General features: G+C 45.8%; 1 protein-coding gene across 1 annotated transcript in view; it reads left to right on the top strand.

Moving 5' to 3' along the window:
- LYPD6B (LY6/PLAUR domain containing 6B) overlaps positions 1-21,838 on the top strand; it is a 110,080-nt gene that overhangs the window by 72,459 nt on the left and 15,783 nt on the right. Inside the window, exons 2-3 of the mRNA XM_077447729.1 lie at positions 13,143-13,302; positions 17,506-17,604. Coding sequence (XP_077303855.1) covers positions 13,191-13,302; positions 17,506-17,604 — 211 coding nt within the window. The 5' untranslated portion in view covers positions 13,143-13,190. The remainder of the gene's footprint in view (positions 1-13,142; positions 13,303-17,505; positions 17,605-21,838) is intronic.

Genomic DNA, 21,838 nt, shown 5'->3' with positions numbered 1-21,838 from the left:
TATTTGTAGCTGCTGGCTTTTAAAAAAAAAAAAAAAACGGCGGACTCCCGCTTTAATACCTGTCCACGCAACTAAATGTGCCTTAACGCTAGGCGTGTTTAGCGCTTCAGCGTTAATTCATTTCAATGGCCAGAATAATATTTTTTTCTGGCCAATGAAATTAATGAACACCCAAGCGCTTGACGCGCCTAATATTGTTACATGCATTTAAAGTGCCTTGAGAAGTATTCAAACCCCTTGAAATGTTTCACATTTTGTAATGTTACAACCAAAAACTTAATTGTATTTTATTGGGATTTTATGTGATAGACCAACACAAAGTGGCACCTAATTGTGAAGTGGAAGGAAAATGATAAATGGTTTTCAAAATTTTTTACAAATAAATATTCAGCCCCCCGGAGTCAATCCTTTGTAGAGCCACGTTTGGATGGAAAGCGTCTGCGAACAGAAATTTTCAAGTCTTGCCACAGATTCTCGATTGGATTTAGGTCTGGACTTTGACTGGACCATTCTAACACATGAATATGCTTCAATCCAAACCATTCCATTGTAGCTCTGGCTGTATGTTTAGGGTTGTGTTGTCCTTCTGGAAGGCGAACCTCCACCCCAGTCTCAAGTCTTTTACAGACTCTAAGCCCTTGTACACACGGTCGGACATTCGGACAAAAAAAATCCATTGGAATTTGACTGATTTTTTCCCCGAAACTGGTGTTACATACACACGGTTGGACAAAGTTTTCGGAAAATCCGATCATTCAGAACGTGGTGACGTTATTTCGTTATGACGGGACTACGTTCAGGCTAGTAGCCAATGGCTTTGGTCTAGGAATTTGATCTGACCATGCGTGGCACTTTGTCCGATCGGAATTCTCTACAAACGATAGCACAAAGTCCCATCGGATCATGTTGTCGGAAAATTTTATAGCACAGCTCTAAAACGTTGTCGGTCAGATATTCTGACAGAAACAGTCCGATGTAGCCCACACACGGTCGGATTATCCGACAACACGGTCCGATCTGACATTTTCCGTCGGAATGTCCGACGGGGGGTACAAGGGCTTACAGGTTTTCTTCTAAGATTGCTCTTTATTTGGCTCCATCCATCTTCCCATCAACTCTGACCAGCTTCCCTGTCCCTGCTGAAGAACAGCATCCCCACAACATGATACTGCCACCGCCATGTTTCATGGTGGGTATGGTGTGCTGCGCTTTGTCTTCTGGGGACAGGAACAACAAAAATAAAACTTCTTTAACATATTTTGTCAGACTACAGGTCTGGCCATAGGGATAGATGTCAGGAAATATCAACCAGCTTGTGGTCACTGATACAATAAAAAGTGATTGGAAGAATGAAAACCTACCTACTTTTAAGTAATTCAAACCACCAGCAAACTTTGGTTTTACACCCTGAAAAAGATTTAATAGATTGCACACAAAAAAATTGTGACCAAACAGTTAAAGTGGATGTAACCTCTCACATATACCCAGTGAAGTGACTATCCCCAGGTGATACAGAGGAAACAAATCCTCTCCTACATAAGGTATACCCGTTAATCTGCAGTCTTCTCTTCTCTACATCCATTCACAGTGCTGAATTTAAAAGCTTGTCTGAGCTGTCAGAAAAAAGGGGACAGAGAGCTGAAATTACACACCGCAGAGCTTAGCGGGGAGAAGTCTGAGAGCTCATTGCAGAGAAGTGCTACACCCCCTGCACACAGGAACAGAGCTGAGGCTGCCAATCAACTGAAGATTCCTCCCCTGTCACCTTTTTTATCTTGGTGTCCAAAAAACTTGTCAAAAGTGATACATGCCGATAGCAGAGGAACAAAACAGCAGACAGAAATTATTCTATGATGATTAAATAATTTACTAAAACTATGCAAAATCTGGTGCAGCTCTGCGTAGAAACCAATCAACCAATTCAGCTTTTGTCAAAACTTAATTGAATAAGCTGAAGTTTGAAGCCGATTGGCTACCATGCACAGCTGCACTAGATTTTGAACTATGAAGTTTTAGTAAATCAACCCCTTAGTGCTCTGGATTGAGACACATTATAGAGGGTTATGCTTTGCTCATATTTCATGTCTGAGGTTTACAACCACTTTAATGGAGGACAGGACCTCATCAATTTGAAAGAAAACTTGCATTTTCAAACAAGTTTCACTAGATCAGCCTTTCTCAACCTTTCCAACACAGAGGAACCCTTGAAATAAGTTTGAGGCCTCAGGGAACCCCTGCTAAAAGTGACTATAGCTACAGCTCATGATACATTAGTGTGATGGTCAGCGAGAAGAATGCTCCTTACACTTGTGATCATTGGGAAGATTTATTCCCTTACAGATACAGTGGAACCTTGGATTACAAGCATAATCCTTTCCAGGAGAATGCTTGTAATACACAGCACTCGCATATCAAAGCGATTTTTCCCCATAGAAGTCAACAGAAATGATAATTAATTCTGCATTGACTTCTATTGCATGCAATACCGCATGTGGCCAGAGGTGGTGGGGGCACCGGAGAGCCTCGGAAATACTCGGAGACAGCTCGGCTGAGCTCAGAAACACTCTAGAGTATTTCCGAGTGTTTCTGAGTATTTCTGAATGGCTCCAAACCGTTCCAAGTGTCCACCAGCGCCCCCACACCTCTGGCCAAATGCGGTAATGCACACCCCATTAGCTTGAATTCTGCTTGTTTTGCGAGACAACACTCGCAAACCGAGTCAGAATTTAAAAAAAAAAGTTGCCCGTCTTTCAAAACGCTTGTTAATCACGTTACTCGTAAACCAAGGTTCCACTGTAGCTAAAAGGATCAATGGTGGGAACTTATCTGGGAGGCAGAAATTGCTCATTGCTCAAGGAACCCCCTTGCAACCCCTGGAGGAACCCCGGGGTTCCATGGAACTCTGGTTGAGAAACCCTGCACTAGGGTCTCCTCAAATTGATTGATCAGCAGTTGGTATATATATATATAATAATATAATAGATTATTCAATTCTATGTATGTTTTGGGCGAAATGTATGGACTAGTGTGAGATATAAAGATAGGCTACCTAGGGACACCACAGCAGCGTGATGTACGACAGGTCATGTATAAGAGCCTGTTTGCATTTTCAACTTGAGTTATGAGATAATGATAAAGCTATTGTAAGCACGTGAAGTGTTTCTACTATGACAACCATTGGAAAGGCTCTTAAGTGGAATTAGCACATGTATTATGAAGCCTGGAAGACCTGTGAAATAACCCTAGAATGAAGGGAACGCTGTATTTGTGGAGTGATAATGTGTTTCCTGTCCAGAGTCATATTTGCACAGCTGAGATTTCTGGCTGATGGGCTGCAGTGTGGAGAACAGGGTGCGGTGCCTTGTGTACGGATGGATGTGTATCATTGTCACTGATAGAAATACAGGTGGATGGGAGACCTCTGCAGGATGGGGACTAAATAAAAACATGTAATACTAACCACCCACATTTTAGGTTATTTTAACATTTTGTTTTATTTTACATTGTGTAAGTTTAATTTTTAACTTGTGCATTTTTACAGATGTGATCATAGGCGTGTGCACAGAGTGTGCCAGCTGTGCCTGGGTACACCTTAATCACCCTGTGCTTCCCAGATTCCCCTTGCTGCCTGGCTGCAGAGAAAGGGGCTGGGAAATCTCTGTCCTCAGTCCCTTTCTCTGTCTCAAAGTGAGACATCAGGGGTCTGTTTAGACACCTGATATTTTACCAAAGCCCTAAAAAAATATATATATAAATATATATATATATATATATATATATATATATATAAATAAAAGATTTATTGTAAAGAAAAAAAATTGTAAGAAATGATGATAACATTTTTTTAAAAAAGTAATTAAGTACTAATAAGAGTATATTAAAAAATAAACTACTGACAATCTCTGCCCCACTGATATTGCCAACTGCTTTCCTGACACTGCCCATTGCCCTAATATACAGGGGCGTAACTATAGTGGGTGCAGCAGTTGCGACCGCAACTGGGCCCTGTGATGCAGTGGGCCCCTTCCTCCCCCCTCTACGTATGGCCGGCAGCAGCATAGGCAGCTAGGGGTACCAGTGCACCATGCACACGGGTGGCTGGAGGTGGAGGGTGACTAGCAGAGCTCCATGCTCGACTATCGCACTAGCTGCTCTTTAGTTGTGCATTCCCCGCATGACCTGTGTCCTCGGCCGGCTCCTAAGAGTACCCTTCTCCTGCTCCATGCATTGTCACTCAGTCCGATGTCTGTTCTCCCCAGCCAGAGTGCCGCCCCCCCTGAGTCCGGCCTACACTGCACTGCATACTTCTCCCGGGTAAACAAACTTTAAGCACACAGATACAGTACAGCCCTATGAGAGCCCCCCGGAGGACACTGCAGGCTTGTCTGCCAGCCCCCCTCCTCCCCCGTCATACACAGATGATGAAAGGTCTTTCTGGGAGATATGCTGATCGCCCGTCCAGCACACTGGATGGAGCCCAGGCCAACATGGATGAGTGCGCAGCCTACAGCTTAGTCATGGTGAGTGAGAGGACCCCATCCACCACACATCATTACATACCCCCTCCATCTCCCCCTGGGGACAGGGACCCCTTCTCACATGGGGACAGGGACACCCACGTCCCCTGGGGACAGGGACCCCTTCTCACCTGGGGGCAGTAACTTCATCTGCCCTGGAGAAAAGGACCTCATCTCTTCTGGGGACGGGGACCCCATCCTGCCTAGGGACAGACCCCCAATGGGGCACCTAAAAATTAAAAAAAATAATTAAAAAATACGACTGATACCAGTGGTGGAACTACAGGGCTCACAAAGGTCATACCTGTGACCACGCCCTGGAGTTCCACCGCTGGACTCGGAGATAAGGGCCCTGGCTGGGGTTCAGGGGGGCCCTTCGTGGTTTCTTGCATCGGGGCCCTGAAGGTTCTAGTTACGCCACTGCTAATATATATATATATATATATATATATTACTGGCAGAGGGTGAAGCTGTCGTCAGATGTCCAAGCTAATTTTGTTACTGTCAGGGACGAGCTGGCCATAATACATACATATATGTGTATGTATTATGGCCAGCTCGTCCCTGACGGTAACAAAATGAGCTTGGACGTCTGACGACAGCTTCACCCTCTGCCAGTAATCAAACTACCTGTGTTGTGCTCAAAATTACCATAGTGTAAATTAGTTGTATCAACAAAATGAAGTATAATCATATAAATAAATTATTCATTAATATACAACGATGAGTTATACAATTATTATAGATAGTGAAACAAATAATGTCACTCAGGCTCGGTTCACACAGGGGCGACTGCGATCCGACTTGAGGTCGTCCCTAGTCGCCTCAGGTCGGACAACATTTAAAAATCAATGTAAGTGAATGAGAGCCGTCTTAATGCACGCTACTGAAGTCGCCTCCGACTTCAAAAGAAGTTCCTGTACTACTTCAATCCGACTTGTAGGCGACTTGTACCCATTGATTTCAATGGAGGTCGCCTCCAAGTCGGATCTCTGTCTATATGGAGGAGACTTTGACAGAATTACTAGCTCTGAAGGGGGAACTCCACGCCAAATTTCTGAAAAAAATTTGGCGTGGGTTCCCCCTCCGAGAGCATACCAGGCCCTTAGGTCTGGTATGGATTCCCGAGGGGAACCCCCTACGCCGAAAAAACGGCGTGGGGGTCCCCCCCAGATCCACACCAGACCCTTATCCGAGCACGCTACCCGGACGGCCAGGAAAGGGGGTGGGGACGAGCGGGCGCCCCCCCCTCCTGAGCCGTACCAGGCCGCGTGCCCTCAACATGGGCGGGTGCCTTGGGGGAGGGGGGGCGTGCGCCCCCCCACCCCAAAGCACCTTGTCCCCATGTTGATGAGGACAAGGGCCTCTTCCCGACAACCCTGGCCGTTGGTTGTCGGGGTCTGCGGGCGGGGGGCTTATCGGAATCCGGGAGCCCCCTTTAATAAGGGGCCCCCGGATACCGGCCCCCCACCCTATGTGAATGAGTATGGGGTACAATGTACCCCTACCCATTCACCTGTAAAATAAAAGTACAAAAAAAACACAACACACCAGATAAAATACTTTATTGCACAGCTCCGGGGGTCTTCCGTCTTCGGGGGTCTTCTCGCCGGACTCCTCCGCTATCTTCTTGTAGCTCTTTTGCTAGCGGAGGAGTCCGGCTTTCTTCCTCGCCGCCGGCCTCTTCTTCCGACTTCGGGGGTCTTGTCCCCCTCTTCGGTTCTTCTGCCGGGCCACCGCGCCTTCTTATAGCTCTTTTACAGGCGGAGGCCCGGTCTTCTGTCGCCGCCGCCTTCCGTTCTTTTTCTCCAGGAGATGTTGACTCGACGCTCTCTCCGGCCAGAATGCCAGGGACGCGCTGCACTGCCACTTATATAGGGACAAGGGGCAGTGTCACATGGGTTGATGTCACATGGTGACCCTGCCCCCTTACCATGTGACATCAACCCATGTGACCAACCCATGTGACATCAACCCATGTAACACTGCCCCTTGTCCCTATATAAGTGGCAGCGCAGCGCGTCCCTGGCATTCCGGCCGGAGAGAGCGTCGAGTCAACAATATCCTGGAGAAGAAGAACGGAAGGCGACGGCGGCGACAGAAGACCGGGCCACCGCCTGTAAAAGAGCTATAAGAAGGCGCGGTGGCCCGGCAGAAGAACCGAAGAGGGAGACAAGACCCCCGAAGTCGGAAGAAGAGGCCGGCGGCGAGGAAGAAAGCCGGACTCCTCCGCTAGCAAAAGAGCTACAAGAAGATAGCGGAGGAGTCCGGCGAGAAGACCCCCGAAGACGGAAGACCCCCGGAGCTGTGCAATAAAGTATTTTATCTGGTGTGTTGTGTTTTTTTTGTACTTTTATTTTACAGGTGAATGGGTAGGAGTACATTGTACCCCATACTCATTCACATAGGGTGGGGGGGCCGGTATCCGGGGGCCCCTTATTAAAGGGGGCTCCCGGATTCCGATAAGCCCCCCGCCCGCAGACCCCGACAACCAACGGCCAGGGTTGTCGGGAAGAGGCCCTTGTCCTCATCAACATGGGGACAAGGTGCTTTGGGGTGGGGGGGCCGCACGCCCCCCTCCCCCAAGGCACCCCCCCATGTTGAGGGCACGCGGCCTGGTACGGCTCAGGAGGGGGGGGGCGCCCGCTCGTCCCCACCCCCTTTCCTGGCCGACCGGGTAGCGTGCTCGGATAAGGGTCTGGTGTGGATCTGGGGGGGACCCCCATGCCGTTTTTTCGGCGTAGGGGGTTCCCCTTGGGAATCCATACCAGACCTAAGGGCCTGGTATGCTCTCGGAGGGGGAACCCACGCCAAATATTTTTTCAGAAATTTGGCGTGGAGTTCCCCCTTCAGAGCTCATTCTCTGATTGACCACGGCAAAAGTCGCCTGGCCTGGGGCGACTTGTAAGTCGCCCCAAGTCGCGCTGTTAAGTAGTGCGAAGTCGCGCTGTCAATCATTCACAAGTCGTCTCCAAGTTGCCTTCCCAAAGTCGTGTCGCCCCTAGACGCCCCTGTGTGAACCGAGCCTCAAGAGTCCAAAAAATTATGCTCAAAACAAACAAAAAACCCTTGACTGTGCAGAATAAAACTCTTCCTTCTTCAGAAGAAATGGTGCAAATAGCATCAACAGTGTCCAAGATGTGGGGTTAGCAGACCAGCATGACCCCCTTATTCAGAGTGGTCACTATATGCTCAATAAGTATATACATTCATAAATGGTATCTATCCACGTATGTCCTAGGACCTCCTATAAGAACCACTCACCATCGGCCTTATTACATCTCTCAGCAGCATGAATTCAGGCAGAAATAAACGTACAAACACTCCTCATAGTGTAGAATGTCAATCAGTAAATGTATTTATCTTAAAAATACACTCACATAAAGATAAAAACAATGCGCATTAAAAAAAAGAGTCACCAAGCTGGCATATGGTATACACTTCTGGTTCACTTCCAATACGCGATGACGTCAGTCAATCACTGAAGCCCCAACTCTGCCCTTGGCTCCATTCATAAAGTTTGCTTTACATCTCGGAGTAGCTCCAGTAACCTCATTGGACCTGCGGTTCCCCACGTCTAGTGTGCGCTGCCTGCGATCTACGTGAATAGTATACACAGAGTAATGCCAGGAGCTTACAAGGTGTGACCATTCAGAAGAAAAACTCAATTACCATCATTGCAGATGAACAATGAAACCTTCACCCGTTCAGTGTTTGACTTCAAGTGAACCGTAAAGCAGAATCTTGTTCTGACTTTTCACAATGCTTACAGGAACATATGATATAGTAGATGATTCTCAATAACTCTTGTCTCTCTATGTTGACAGTCATTAAAAAGAGACACGCAGCAGATCACTCATTCCGAGTCCAGGAACATGTTTCCTGCATGTCTGTCAGTGTTCAGATTAAAGTGACAATGCAACGCTCGCTGTGGGTGCAGCCATGTTGTATCATCATCTGCTGTGACCAGACTCAGAAAACGCTACGTTCAGTCCTCAGCATTGTGGGAACATGCGTAAAATTGCACGTCTACCTGCAATGCACAGAAACGCACTGCCCTTTTGCAGACGTGCGGAGGTGCCATTAATTCTAGAGTCTCCGTGCATCTGCAAACCTGCGCATTTTAGCTCATGCCAAACTGCATGGTGCCGTAGCACCCGACATTTTGGTGCATGATTTCTCAAAAGGGTCAAAAGCTTTTCTCGTGCAATGGCTGCATTCACATTTGTGTGTTATAGTAAGACGAGCAAAATTACCTGCTTTCTGACAATGTACAGAAACGCACTGTCCTTTTGCAAACGTGCAGCAGTGCAGTTCTTAATGGTATCCCACACATCTGCCAACATACGATTTGGACCAGTGCACAAAGCAAGGTCCATAAAGACATGAATGAGTGAGTTTGGGATGGAGGAACTTGACTGGCCTGCACAGAGTCCTGACCTCAACCCAATAGAACACCTTTTGAGATTGTGAAGGAATGCAATGTACATACTGATAATCAGAAAATGACTATTTGCGTATGCGTATACATGTTTCTATGCAACTCCTTACTTATTATATAAGTATACAGATTGTCTCTCTGTTTGGAACTAAAGATGGCAGGTACCGCCTGCTTCCCACACATTAGAAGAATGCGGAAATGCCGATAGAACCAACTTCAACCAAACTTCAAGCATCAAGTCTCTCCATTTCTCTTGTATTTCAACCAATGAGATGTACCTATAATGCCGCGTACACACAATCGGAATTCTCATCGGAAAAAGCTCTGATGGTTTTCCCGTCGGAATTCTGACGGAATTTCGTTCAAACTGTCTTGCCTACACACGGTCACACCAAATTCCGACAGTCAATAACACCGCCACATACAACACATTCAACGGCACTATAAAAGGGAAGTTTAATGCTTCCGTGCATGCGTTGAATTGTTTTTGGGCATGCGTCGGAAATTTTGCGTGTCGAAATTGCATACACACGATCAAAAAATCTGATAGAAAGGTTTTCCGTCTGAAAAATTAAGAACAGGCTCTCAATCTATAGACCGTCGGAAATGCCGACAGAAAAAGACCGATGGGCATACACAAAGTCGGAAAATCCGATGAAAAGCTCCCATCGGAAGCTCCAGCTGTGTGTACAGCCGGCATTAGACTGACATAGCAATGACGTATATTTGTGTATAAACATTAACACCGCCCAGGAATAAACCAAAAGTGTAGAAGTAACCAAACTGAACGTGTCTCAGAGTGTGCTTACTTCTAAAAGTGCATGCATATCTATACTTTCTAATTAGAAACAGCAGCAGATAACCTTGAACTAGATTGTAGTTCTTATCTATCACAGGATGAATTAGAGCGAAGACTGTGAGCCAGGCCTTCTCATCCAACATCTGTGCCTGACCTCACAAATGCGCTTCTGGAAGATTGATCGAACGTTCCCATAGACACACTCCTAAACCTTGTGGACGGCCTTCCCAGAAGAGTTGAAGCTGTTATAGCTGCAAAGGGTGGGCCAACTCAATATTGAACCCTACGGACTAAGACTGGGATTCCATTAAATTTCATGAGCATGTAAAGGCAGGCGTCCCAATACTTTTGGTAATATGTATATTAATTACCAGCTCCGCAAAACCAAACAAGGTTTTAAAAACGACAACATTGTCAGCACTTCATTTCCTTTAGTTGACCATATAGCATGTTTATGTAAGACATGTACAAGGACAATACATCCCCTTTAAGTCACACTGGTATTGGCAGGTGGTGTGTACCGTGTTGGATACAGTTGGGTACACAGCGATATTGTCTCAATGGCCTGCGAATTCCTGCTGAGTAAACGGGTTCTGTGCCAAGGTATCGTGGACTTCCTGAAATGCCCCCCACTGACCAAACAATGAAACGCCCAGAATATTTGCTGGAGATCTGCTGTCTGGGTTCAGCGAGCAGAAAATCGAACAATGTCAGTCCAAACAAAAGCCACGCTATGCCTGACCAGCCGAGGGGAGGAATGTGGGATTATGTGACCGGCTACTGGATACTGAAAGTGTGATACAGATTTGTAACATCCCAAAAAGATACGATGAGAAGCCGAGCGATTGTGTATTTATCGGAGAGTCATCCTGAATTATTGCTCAAAATAATTTACTGTGTTTTTACTCTTCTTGCTGCATCGGGTATTCACATTCACAAAGGCCATATATTGTTTTATAGCATCCTGTTCCTTATACAGAAAAGCTCAATGGCTCCATCTATTCAGAACAAATCCCAAAAAGGGGTTTGTTCTTTATTAAAGTGAAAAATCTAAATTAAAAAAAAAAGTTTCACCCTGCACGGTAAAGGCATAATGTGCTAGTACACATCGCATACTAGCACATTATCAAAGAGTTACCTTAAAGCTGCCAAAAATGGAACTTCTGCTTTTAAAGAGGAAGTAAACCCTGATGAGTTTACTTTCTCTTTGATTCCCTGCAAAGGTAAAGCATAATGGACTACTATGCATCGCATAATAGTCCATTATGTGTCACTTACCTGACACAGGAGCCAGCGAAGTCACCGCTGTCCCCTGTAGTCTGGAGCATCCATCTTCTTGGTGGGTCTCGCTGCTCCGCCGCTGTCATTCGGCGAAGCCGCGATGACGTCACTCCCGCGCATGCACACGGGAGCCGCCACTCATGGCATATTGCCGTTGACAGCGGCGCACTCAGTGCGCCTGCACGCCGCTGTCTACAGCGCATGCGCCGTAGACAGCAGTGCCTGTCTTTCGGAAAATATTTCTTGGATCTACAGGTAAGTCTTAATATAGGCTTACCTGTTGGTCAAAGTTGGTTGTAAGGGTTTACAACCGCTTTAAGCACTCTTTGCCCCCTTACATGCCACATTTGCCACATGTAATTTTTTTGGGGGGGAGGAGTGGGGGCTTCATTAGGAGGGGGACTTCCTGTCCCACTTCCTCCTTCCACCCAGGGACCGCCAAGGCCACTCCTCCTTTCGCCTTAGACGGCCCCTCCCTCTAGGCGATCTCCTGTGACAGGTCCCAGGAGATCACCTGTCCACTCCGGGAGCGCAGCGCGACTCGCGCATGCGCCGTACGGGCCCGACTGTGAAGCCGGAAACTGTCACGGTTGGGTGCCCAGAGTGGTAATGTAGGCGCTGGTGGAGAGGAGGGGGAGCGGCACCCCGTTCGGGCACATCGCTGGACCATGAAACAGGTAAGTGTCTGTATATTAAAAGTCAGCAACTAGACTTTTTGTAGCTGCTGACTTAATAAACATAAAAAGCCTGGAACTCCGCTTTAAAGTGGATCTTCACTGCATCTGAGCACCACAAACCAAAAGCAACGTTTAATTTTTTTATATTCAAAGCAAACTCCCCCATCCATCCATGTCTCAATGCTTTATTTTGTTGAGAAATCACTTTGATAAACAACCCCCTAGCATTTCTGACCATGGCCATCTTGAGTAAGGGCAAATGATTTTTGTAGTATTTACTTCCTGGAATCTATCTGTCCTTAGCTCAAGCATGCAGGTGTTTTTCATCAGATTAGGCGACCCGTCAGAATTTGTAAAGGAAGTTCTGTCCCCACCATCTTGCTACACCCCACACTCGTCCACCGTAAGGGTACAGTGAGAAGGCGGCAAGCAGACAGCGTATTGGAGAACTCTGGCTCTGACTTGGCAGAGGTTACATTAGTAATTAGACCTCTGCAAAAGAGACCACCGCTTCCCCACAAAGAGGAAGGGTCCCACTCTGTAGTTGTTGTCAGGGGACAGGCTTCTCTACTCAGGCTGTAATTTCTTTAGAAAGAAAATGGAACTGTAATGCCGCGTACACACGAACGGACTTTCCGGCAGACTAGGTCCGAAGGGATTAGTCCGTCGGACAATTCGATCATGTGTGGGCTAGTCTGATCGTTTTCCCAAAAATAAATAAATAAATCAGACGGACCTAGAAATAGAACATGTTTCAATTCTATCCGACAGACTCAATTCCGACGGACTAAAATCGGAAAAAACGTTTGTCTGTGTGCTGGTCCGATGGACCAAATACGACGCAAGGGAAGCTATTGGCTACTGGCTATTGAACTTCCTTGTTTAGTCCAGTTTACGTCATCATGTTCATAACGGACGGACTTACGAACGGATTTAGTCCTTGTGTGGCCAAGCCCATTCATTCGGAAAGTCCATCGGAACTCCCCCAAAAGTCCGTCGGAACCTAGTCTGCCGGAAAGTCCGGTCGTGTGTACGCGGCATAAGACATTGAACACCACCTTGTTTTGAAGCACCTAGAACAGTGATGGCGAACCTTGGCACCCCAGATGTTTTGGAACTACATTTCCCATGATGCTCCACTACACTGCGGTTTATAGCTTATTTAAATTGAAAGTTCAATTGGGAGTAAGGTTTAGTTGATATCTTTCCTTTTGTGTGTCAATAGTGCATCCATACTTGTCTGCTTCATAGCACAGATACAGCCTTTTACCAAGGGTGGTAGCCACTTGGCTGTTCTTGGTGACATCAGAGAAAATTATTTGCAGTATGAGACCTTGCCATAGATGGGCAGATCTACAGACACAGAAATATTTGAGTTTGTCAATTTGTATTGATAAACGATTGATGTCCACTTGTGTTTTATACAGGTGTGAGAAGTCGGCAATTCGCAGGAGCTGAAGATTCCACAAGGCAGGATGCCTATACTGAATTTCCTAATCCTCTGCCTCATCCACTTCTTCATCACACTGAAACCCAGCACTTTTGCCAGAAATGTCAATTTCCATAATGTGAGACCACCTGCAGATCGTAAGTAGCCTTTTTTATTGGCTATTGCCAGTCTACTTTTAGATTAATATAGTTACATATACATTTTATGGTCAATTTTGTTGTTTCTGGCCATTCCGATTGGTTGCGCAAAATTTAGGACTTTTTTTCAGCAGGAATGTGGGGGGGGGGAGACGCAGTTCTGGCACCTCCAGTATTAAGCCCGGGTTCACACTATAACCCGCCGCGGAACGCACAGGAGCGCTGTGCATCCCTGTTCCCCGTTTCATGACTGAATTCGGCCCTGAAGTGGAGCCAAAGACACACACGTTTTTTCTGCAGTGCGCTCCGCAGCCGCCCCGGAAATATGTGAACTGGCTCCATAGGGAGCCAGTCACATTCTCCTACTATGCGAATTAGATGCGGGACAACGCACATCTAATTCGCATAGGTGTGAACGGGTATGTAATGTATGTAATGGCACTGGGTGCTAGGGTGTGCTAGATGGTCTATTGATGCTGGCTGCTGGGGGATCGATTGTTGCTGGGGGAGGATCTATTGTTATTGGGGGGGGGGGGTCTATTAGTGGCGGATCTATTGTTGCTGGGGGGTCTTATGATGTTGAGGGGTCAATTGTTGCTGGGAGGGATCTAACGTTGAGGGAGTAGTCTACTGTTGCAAGTTGCTGGGAGATCTATTGTTGCTGGGCGAGTCTATTGTTGTTGGTGGGAGATCAATTGTTACTGGGGGGGGGGGGGGGGGCTTATGTTATTGGGGGATCAATTGTTTCTGGGCAGGATATACTGTTGAGGGAAGAGTCTACTGATGCAGGTTGATGCAGGCTGCTAGGAGATCTATTGTTGCTGCAGGGGAATTTATTGCTACGGCTCTAGTGTTGATGGAGGGATCTGTTGTTGTATTTGGGGGATATTTTGTTGTGGGGGGGTCTATTGTTGCTGGTTTCAGGAGAGCTATTGTACTGCCTAACTTGTTATTAACACATTCCTAAAAATTACAATTACAAATTACAATGATGCATGATTCTGTATTCTCTAAAAGGGGTGGTACTGGGAGGTAGGTAGGGGGTAGTACCCAGGGACAATGCTCGGAGGTGGGTAGGGGGTGGAGACAAGGGATGACTTGGAAGGGGGGGGGGGCGTACCTGCACCTATTCTCTGAGATAAAAAGCCTGTCTACAACACCAGCCACTCAGACTGGTTATCTGTCAGTTCTGGGATTTGTTACAAGAGCTGAGCTGTGCCGGTGTTCTCGGAGGATGCTGGGAGATCCTGGCGAGATATTTGCCCTTGTCTAAAATCAAATTTACCAAGATCACTGTTAAAAATATGCAGAAATTGATATTTTCCATAAAATTTTCAAAGGAAGCACCTTGATCTTGCCTTAAAGAAGATCTGTAAAGCTGCACTGTAGGCAGACCTAAATGGTCATCATTTTGTTCTGTTATATAGTCTTAAAAAAAAATATTATTTAAGCCCAACTCTGGGCAGATAAAAAATGATCCTTTGCAGTGGGGACTATGCCCACACTCAGGGCCGGTGCTACCACTAGGCAAAATAGGCAGCCGACTAGGGTGCACTGCTGCCTAAGGGCGCCCGGTTGCTGGTTTCCCTCCACGTCTGCATGCTCTGTAGGCTGCAGCTTGTAACTAACTCAGTCTCAGGCAGCTGCTTTGTCTGACCGGTAGTGTAATTAGAGGTGCAGCACTGGAGCCAGAGATAGAGGAAGCAGAGCCGATGCTTCTGCTATAGCTCTGTTTTCTGTCACATGGGCAGGGCAAAGGGGGTGGGGTCAGGGGCGGAACCAATGGGGGCGGCAAAAGTAGGTTTCGCCTAGGGTGTCAAAATTCCTTACACCAGCCTTGCCCACACTACAAGGGTTAATAGCTCATCCAGTGGAGAGGAGAAACCGTTTTTACTTCTCTGATCCTCTACTCCCTTCACTATAGATCAGTGATGGCGAACCTTGGCACCCCAGATGTTTTGAAACTACATTTCCCATGATGCTCAACTACACTGCAGAGTGCATGAGAATCATGGGAAATGTAGTTCCAAAACATCTGGGGTGCCAAGGTTCGCCATCACTGCTATAGATGTTCCCCCAAAATCTGGGCGGTGGACTGTCTCTCATTGTCCTCACATCCAGGGCAGGGCTATGGACCCTTCACTGGTCTAGATTATGTCAGACTCTAGACCTGGGGTCTTTAAACTATGGCCCTCCAGTCATTGAGGAACTACAATTCTTATCATGCCTAGTCAGGTCTGTGAATGTCAGAATTTTACAATGCCTCATAGTACGTGTAGTTCCGCAACAGCTAGAGGGCCGTAGTTTGGAGATCCCTGCTCTAGACTACAGAAGCGCGATGGTGCAGAAGCTTCATGGCCCAGTCTAGCTGCAGGCAGAAGCGGAGGATCATGTAAATACCGTATTTATCGCTGTATAACACACACCCCGAATTTAGAAGGGAAGTTTAACGGAAAAAACTTCCATTTTATATAAAGAACTTTGAAGCAAAATTAGGGTATCAGCTCATCAATGCACCCTGCTCTATGCCCATCTGCAGCCTATAAATTGACCAACAATGCAGCCTGTTTAGTGCCCATCTGCAGCCTCACCTTTCCCATCATTGCAGCCTCACCAGTGTTGGAGAAGGAGCGAGCGCCACTGAATTAAACAGCCGCGATCTCCTGTGTACCCGGCGCTGCATCACTCACAGCCACACCTCCTGGCCCTGCTCATATGATCGACAGAACAGTGGCCCAATGCGGGGCCAGGAGGCGTGGCTGTGAGTGACGGAGTACCGGGTACAAAGGAGATTGCGCCTCTATGTAATTCAGCGGCGCTCGCTCCTCTTCCCTCAGAGACATCAGGGATCGGTGTACATCACGCACCCACGAATTTCCCCTGATTTTAAGGAAAAAGGTGCGTGTTATACGCTATATTTCCTTTTTATTGTTCCCCTAGACCTAAATAAGTAATTAACCCTTGCAGTGCGGGCACAGTCCCACTGCAAGGGATCATTTTTTTCTTTGCTGAGAGTTGGGCTTTAAATGTATTTTTAAACAAAGCCATTCTCAGTAGCTGAATCTGTTTTACTATTGGCTTCCAGTGAACTCCAGCACAGCGCTATTTAGATTGAGAGACAGAACGCCACCAGCCTGAGCCAGATAGGTTACACTTAGTGCTGCCAGTCTGACAATTGGAGTCTGCCGATTGGAAGAGAGCAGAGTGGGCAGAGCAGAGATCTCATCCTCGTAATTATGTACTTTCAATGTTCAAGCAGCAGGCAGGGGGAGAGTATGACATGGAAGATAGACTCACCCCCTGAATAGTAGGAATAGCATTCCTACTATTCCTACTAGCTATGCGGGTGATACAGCAGGGCTACCTGGGTACTCGACATTCCAGCTGCAGGACCTCTACTTTTTCCAGGGGGGATCTACACCCATCATGACATACTTCGCCCAGAGGGCCTTTAGGGACTCGATCCTCCAGCTCAGGCTCACTGCCCTGGACCTGTATAGCACCCTATTGGATACACCTTGGCAGTGCATCCTTGGGGTCCAGTGCCAGATGGCAACATTGGAGGACTTGCATTATGCCCAGGCTTTGTTCAGTGTGTGCTCCGGGTACCATTCTTCTGATCGATTATAGCTCTAGGAATGAATCTGGATAAAACCAGTCTCCTGATCCCCGTTGAAACATTTGAGAATCTTGTAGAGTAATGCAGAGAACTACACATCATTAACCATCACCCTCAGACACTGGAGGCCCTGCCTACAGTGGAAGGGTTATATCTAGGAGGGGATTTCCTGTCTTTTTGCCAGTGCCCAATCACCTGTAGGTGGCACATAACCCTGTTATTAAGGAATAGTAAAGCTGCTCTGTGTACCGTGGTGTATGACTAAGAAATGTATGCTTCCATTGGTTCATGCTGGACTAATGTAACTATGCATAACAACCATACCTGGAGTTCAACTTTAAATAAATAAAAAAATCCAGCAGAGAGAGTGGGAGACCTTCATAAAGGCCACCACTGGTGTGCAGATCTGGAAACTCGCCAATAGCATCCCCAAGGGACATAAAGTGAAGGTGTAGTCCTCAAGCATCTACCAAAAACCCCAAATTCAGTGTTGTATGTAATGTCCTTTTAACAATTGATAGTTTTTCTACTTTGAGGTTTATTATTTAGATTTATTAATATACAAGCATATTTTTTTTTTATAGCTTCCCCATTTCCAAACAGTTTCAAGTGTTTTACGTGTGAGAAATCGAGTGACAATTACAACTGCAACAGATGGGCGGAGGACAAGTGGTGTCCACCAAGTGAGTGCCATTTTCACACCTGTGACTACTGATGTTATTAGTTTTATAGGGCAATAGCCAAATTTACAAAGCTGACATTTCCTTAGTGTAGGATGAAAGAGACACAGAGCTGCTATTCTCTTTATTCACAACATCCTCAAGAGAATGTTGCTAGGATGAGGTTGGAGAAAGGAAGAGAAACCTTAAAGTGGTTGTAAACCCTTACAAACCACTTTGACCTACAGGTAAGCCTAGATTAAGGCTTACCTGTAGGTCCAAGAAATATCTCCTAAACCTATACTGTTTAGGAGATATTTACCTGTAGACAGCCACCGCTGTCTACGTCGCATGCGCCGTAGACAGCGGCGCACAGGCACACTGGGCAAGCCGCAGATCGCGCCGATATGCCGCGAGTGTTGGCTCCCGTGCGCATGCGCGGGAGTGACGTCATTGCTGCTCCGGCGAATCACAGTGCAGAGGCAGCAAGACCCACCAAGAAGATGGACGCTTGGTACTACAGGGGACAGCGGTGACTTCGCTGGCTCCTGTGTCAGGTAAGTGACACATAATGAACTACTATGCGATGCATAGTAGTTCATTACGCTTTACCTTTGCAGGGAATCAAAGAGGAAGTAAACCCATCAGGGTTTACTTCCTCTTTAAATGGACTCTCAGAATTTTCTTGCTGCACTTTTCTCTTGAAAACCATCTTTTAGATGAAAAGTGCTACTCTTGTAAATGGTTACCTTGTAAATCAGAGTAAGACAAGAGATGGCAGAGGGCAGATAGATAATCAACATGTGCAGCATAGTGGCTCAGTGGTTAGCACTGCTTGCATCACTGGGGTCCTAAAATCCTGGCCAAGACATAGATAGTAAGCTCCTTGGGCACAGGGACTGATGTAAATAAACAGTATGTAAAGCTCTGCATAGATTGAAGGTGCTATTGAACTATTTGCAATAAATAAATAAATATACTAGTGTCTATACTACAGACCAATGCTCTTACTTATAACAGTCATGTGGACCAGTTAGGAATTTTTGTCCAGTCTTTCTTGTCCCCCCCACCGCCCTTATAAGCTGGTGCCAACTGCGTCTAGGTGCTCCTCTCTATTATCTGCATAGCAATAACACTGGAAATTGTATCTATGGATTGAGTGGTGGAGACCTGCCTGAGAGTCAGAGGTTTAGGGACAATTTATATTTGGGAATGGACCTTACCCCACAAAATTTGGGCTTTTTAAAAAAACGTGGACCCCAAACTTTACAGTTCTAAAATTCAATTCAACATCCCAGTTAAATGTAATAGTCACTCAAAACTTATATTTTCCATTTTCTGCATTTTGAAATGCTGACTTTGGATAGTTCACATTTAATCTTAGATATTATGGATCCACTGATATTGGTAAGGTATTGCCATCAGTATTAGACCTGCAATGTGAAAAAACTGCTAAAAGATATTTATGGTAGAAGAGACCCTCCGTCTTTTCTGCCATAAAATATTTCCCCATGCCCTCTAGCAGTATTTTACATTTACATTGCATACAATGCGGCAATTGCATAATCTTAACCTGGCCAATCAAGGTGGCTGAAGACTTCAAAACCCAAAGAAAACAGGGAGGAGATGGAGGCACCGGCAATGGAGTGATAAGGGAGATCATGGACGATGCAGCGCTGGAGAGGGGACCTTTACAAGGTAAATGTGCCATAATATGAGAATATGCATATTTCTACATTATGGTAAAATCTCCGCCAAAACCCCTTTACTTCAGATTTCAGACCCCCCCCCCACAATTAACTGTGAAGTATAGTTGTAAGAGTTAAAACTTCATTATGACCTAATCAGTGTTAAATTTGTAGACTAAAATATTTCCGCCGACTGAATTAATACTATTTTAGTAGACTAAAAAACAACTAAAACAATTGAGATGACTAACATATGACCAAAACTAAAATGGCATTTTGGCTAAAAGACTATGACTAAAACTAAATTTAAATTTGACATCAAAATTAACACTGCACTACCACATAAGAATATGTAAGGGACATCTACTAAGCTTTCATTCCCTGCAAAGGTAAAGCATAATGGACTACTATGCATCGCATAGTAGTCCATTATGTGTCACTTACCTGACACAGGAGCCAGCGAAGTCACCGCTGTCCTCTGTAGTCCGGCGCATCCATCTCGGTGGGCCTCGCTGCTCTGCCACTGTCATTCGGCGAAGCCGCGATGACGTCACTCCCGCGCACGGGAGCCGCCACTCATGGCATATCGCCGTTGACCGCGGCGCGCTCAGTGCGCCTGCGCGCCGCTGTCTACGGCGCATGCGCCGTAGACAGCGGTGCCTGTCTTTTGGCAAATATCTCCTAAACCGTGTAGGTTTAGGAGATATTTCTTTGACCTATAGGTAAGCCTTAATCTAGGCTTACCTGTAGGTCAGAGTTGGTTGTAAGGGTTTACAACCACTTTAATATTTAATGTTGGTGATATATTCAGGTAATATGTGCAATGGCATTACCGCCAATAAAGTTTTTTTTGTTTTTTGTTTTGTTTTTTTAGATATTTTCAAGTTGCACTTCTGTTTGTGAAAAAGCAATATTTTTGTTTGTTTATGAAACTTGGTTTTATTTATAAAGATGTTATACAGTGGAATATTGGATTATGAGCATAATCCGTTCTGGGAGAATGCTTGTAATCCAAAGCACTCGCATATCAAAGCGAGTTTCCCCATAGAACGCAATGGAAACAAAGATAATTTGTTCCACATCGACTTCTATTGCATGTAATACTGCATGTGGCCAGAGGTGGGGGGGGGGGCACCAGAGAGATTCGGAAATACTTGCAGGCCACTCGGCCGCACTTGGAAACCCTCGGAAGGTATTTCCGAGTGTTTCCGAACGGCTCAGAGTGTCACCAGTGCCCCTGCACCTCTGACCAAATGTGGTAGTGCACACTGCAGAGTCTGGAATCCTGCTCGTTTTGCATGACAACACTCGCAAACTGAGTCAGGATTTAAAAAAAAAAATAGGATTTTTAAAACCGCTTTCCTGTAAAATCCTTTTCTTTGAAGTACATCACGGGACACAGAGCCATAGTAATTACTATGTGGGTTATAGGCCACCTTCAGGTGATGGACACTAGCATACCCTAAGACAAGAAGTCCACTCCCAATATAACCCCTCCCACTACTGGGAGTATCTCAGATTTGTAGCAAAACAATACATGTGTATACGAAAAAGAAGGGAGGGGCCTCTGTGTCCCGTGATGTACTTCAAAGAAAAGGATTTTACAGGTAAGCTGTTTTAAAAATCCTATTTTCTTATCATACATCACAGGACACAGAGCCAAAGTAGTTACTATGTGAGATGCCCCATAGCAGTACCAACTGAAGGCACGCCTCTGATATCCCGGCCAAATCCTGGGCCTGCTGATCAGGAATAATCTTGAGCACCTTCTTAAACTGGTCTTTTAAGGACTGACATACCCCGATCACTGCCAGCGCAGGCTGAACCACTGAACCTGCCAGAGAAATATTGTTTTTATTTTTTTTTTTTTTTTATTTTTTTTTTTTTTTATTTTTTTTTTATAACCACTCAGTGAAATCAATTTAATAACCATGGGACCACCTCAGCTTACAGCTCAGCGTCCCTTCCATGCAGTCACATCATAGTGGCAAGTTTTTTTTTTTTTTTTTTTTTTTTTTTTTTTTTTTTTTTTTTTTGAGAGTGTTAATGCCAGGCTAACAACCTTCATAATAACCATATCATCCCTCCGGTATCACACTCCCATCTTATCCCCCTTCTAGTTCTTACCTCGACCCCCCCCCCCCCCCCCCCTCCTTCCTATCTGTGGACCACCTTATCTTGTTTTCCCTGTGAGAGTTTTAATTTCTATCTAGTTTGTACCTTATTGTATCTTGTCTACACCTATTTTAGGGCTTTCTCAACCCCTCTGAGATGAGCCATTTCTTCCTAAAATCTGCCCAACACTTCCATTTCTCTATGATTGGTGTATTACTCCGCTCTTCCAAGCTGACTCTCAAACACTCCATCTTATAGGTCTTTTCTACCGCATCCACCCATTCCCACATTGACGGGGCCTCCTTCTCTTGCCATTTTTTCGGTATTAGTTTTTTACCTGCATTCAGCAAATGGGGAATCACCGATTCCTTATATTGTCTGAGCCCAATTTTTGTCCCATGGAATAACACTACCCAGGGATCAGCTTTCACCTCTTTGTTAGTAATCTCTTTAAT

This window comes from Lithobates pipiens, unplaced genomic scaffold (assembly GCF_037356315.1).
Source record: "Lithobates pipiens isolate NorthernLeopardFrog02 unplaced genomic scaffold, aLitPip1_a1.2 Scaffold_22, whole genome shotgun sequence".
In the NCBI taxonomy this organism is placed as follows: Eukaryota; Metazoa; Chordata; class Amphibia; order Anura; family Ranidae; genus Lithobates; species Lithobates pipiens.
The sequence above is the reverse complement of the archived record's forward strand: the minus strand, read 5'-3'. Positions and strand labels throughout refer to the sequence as shown.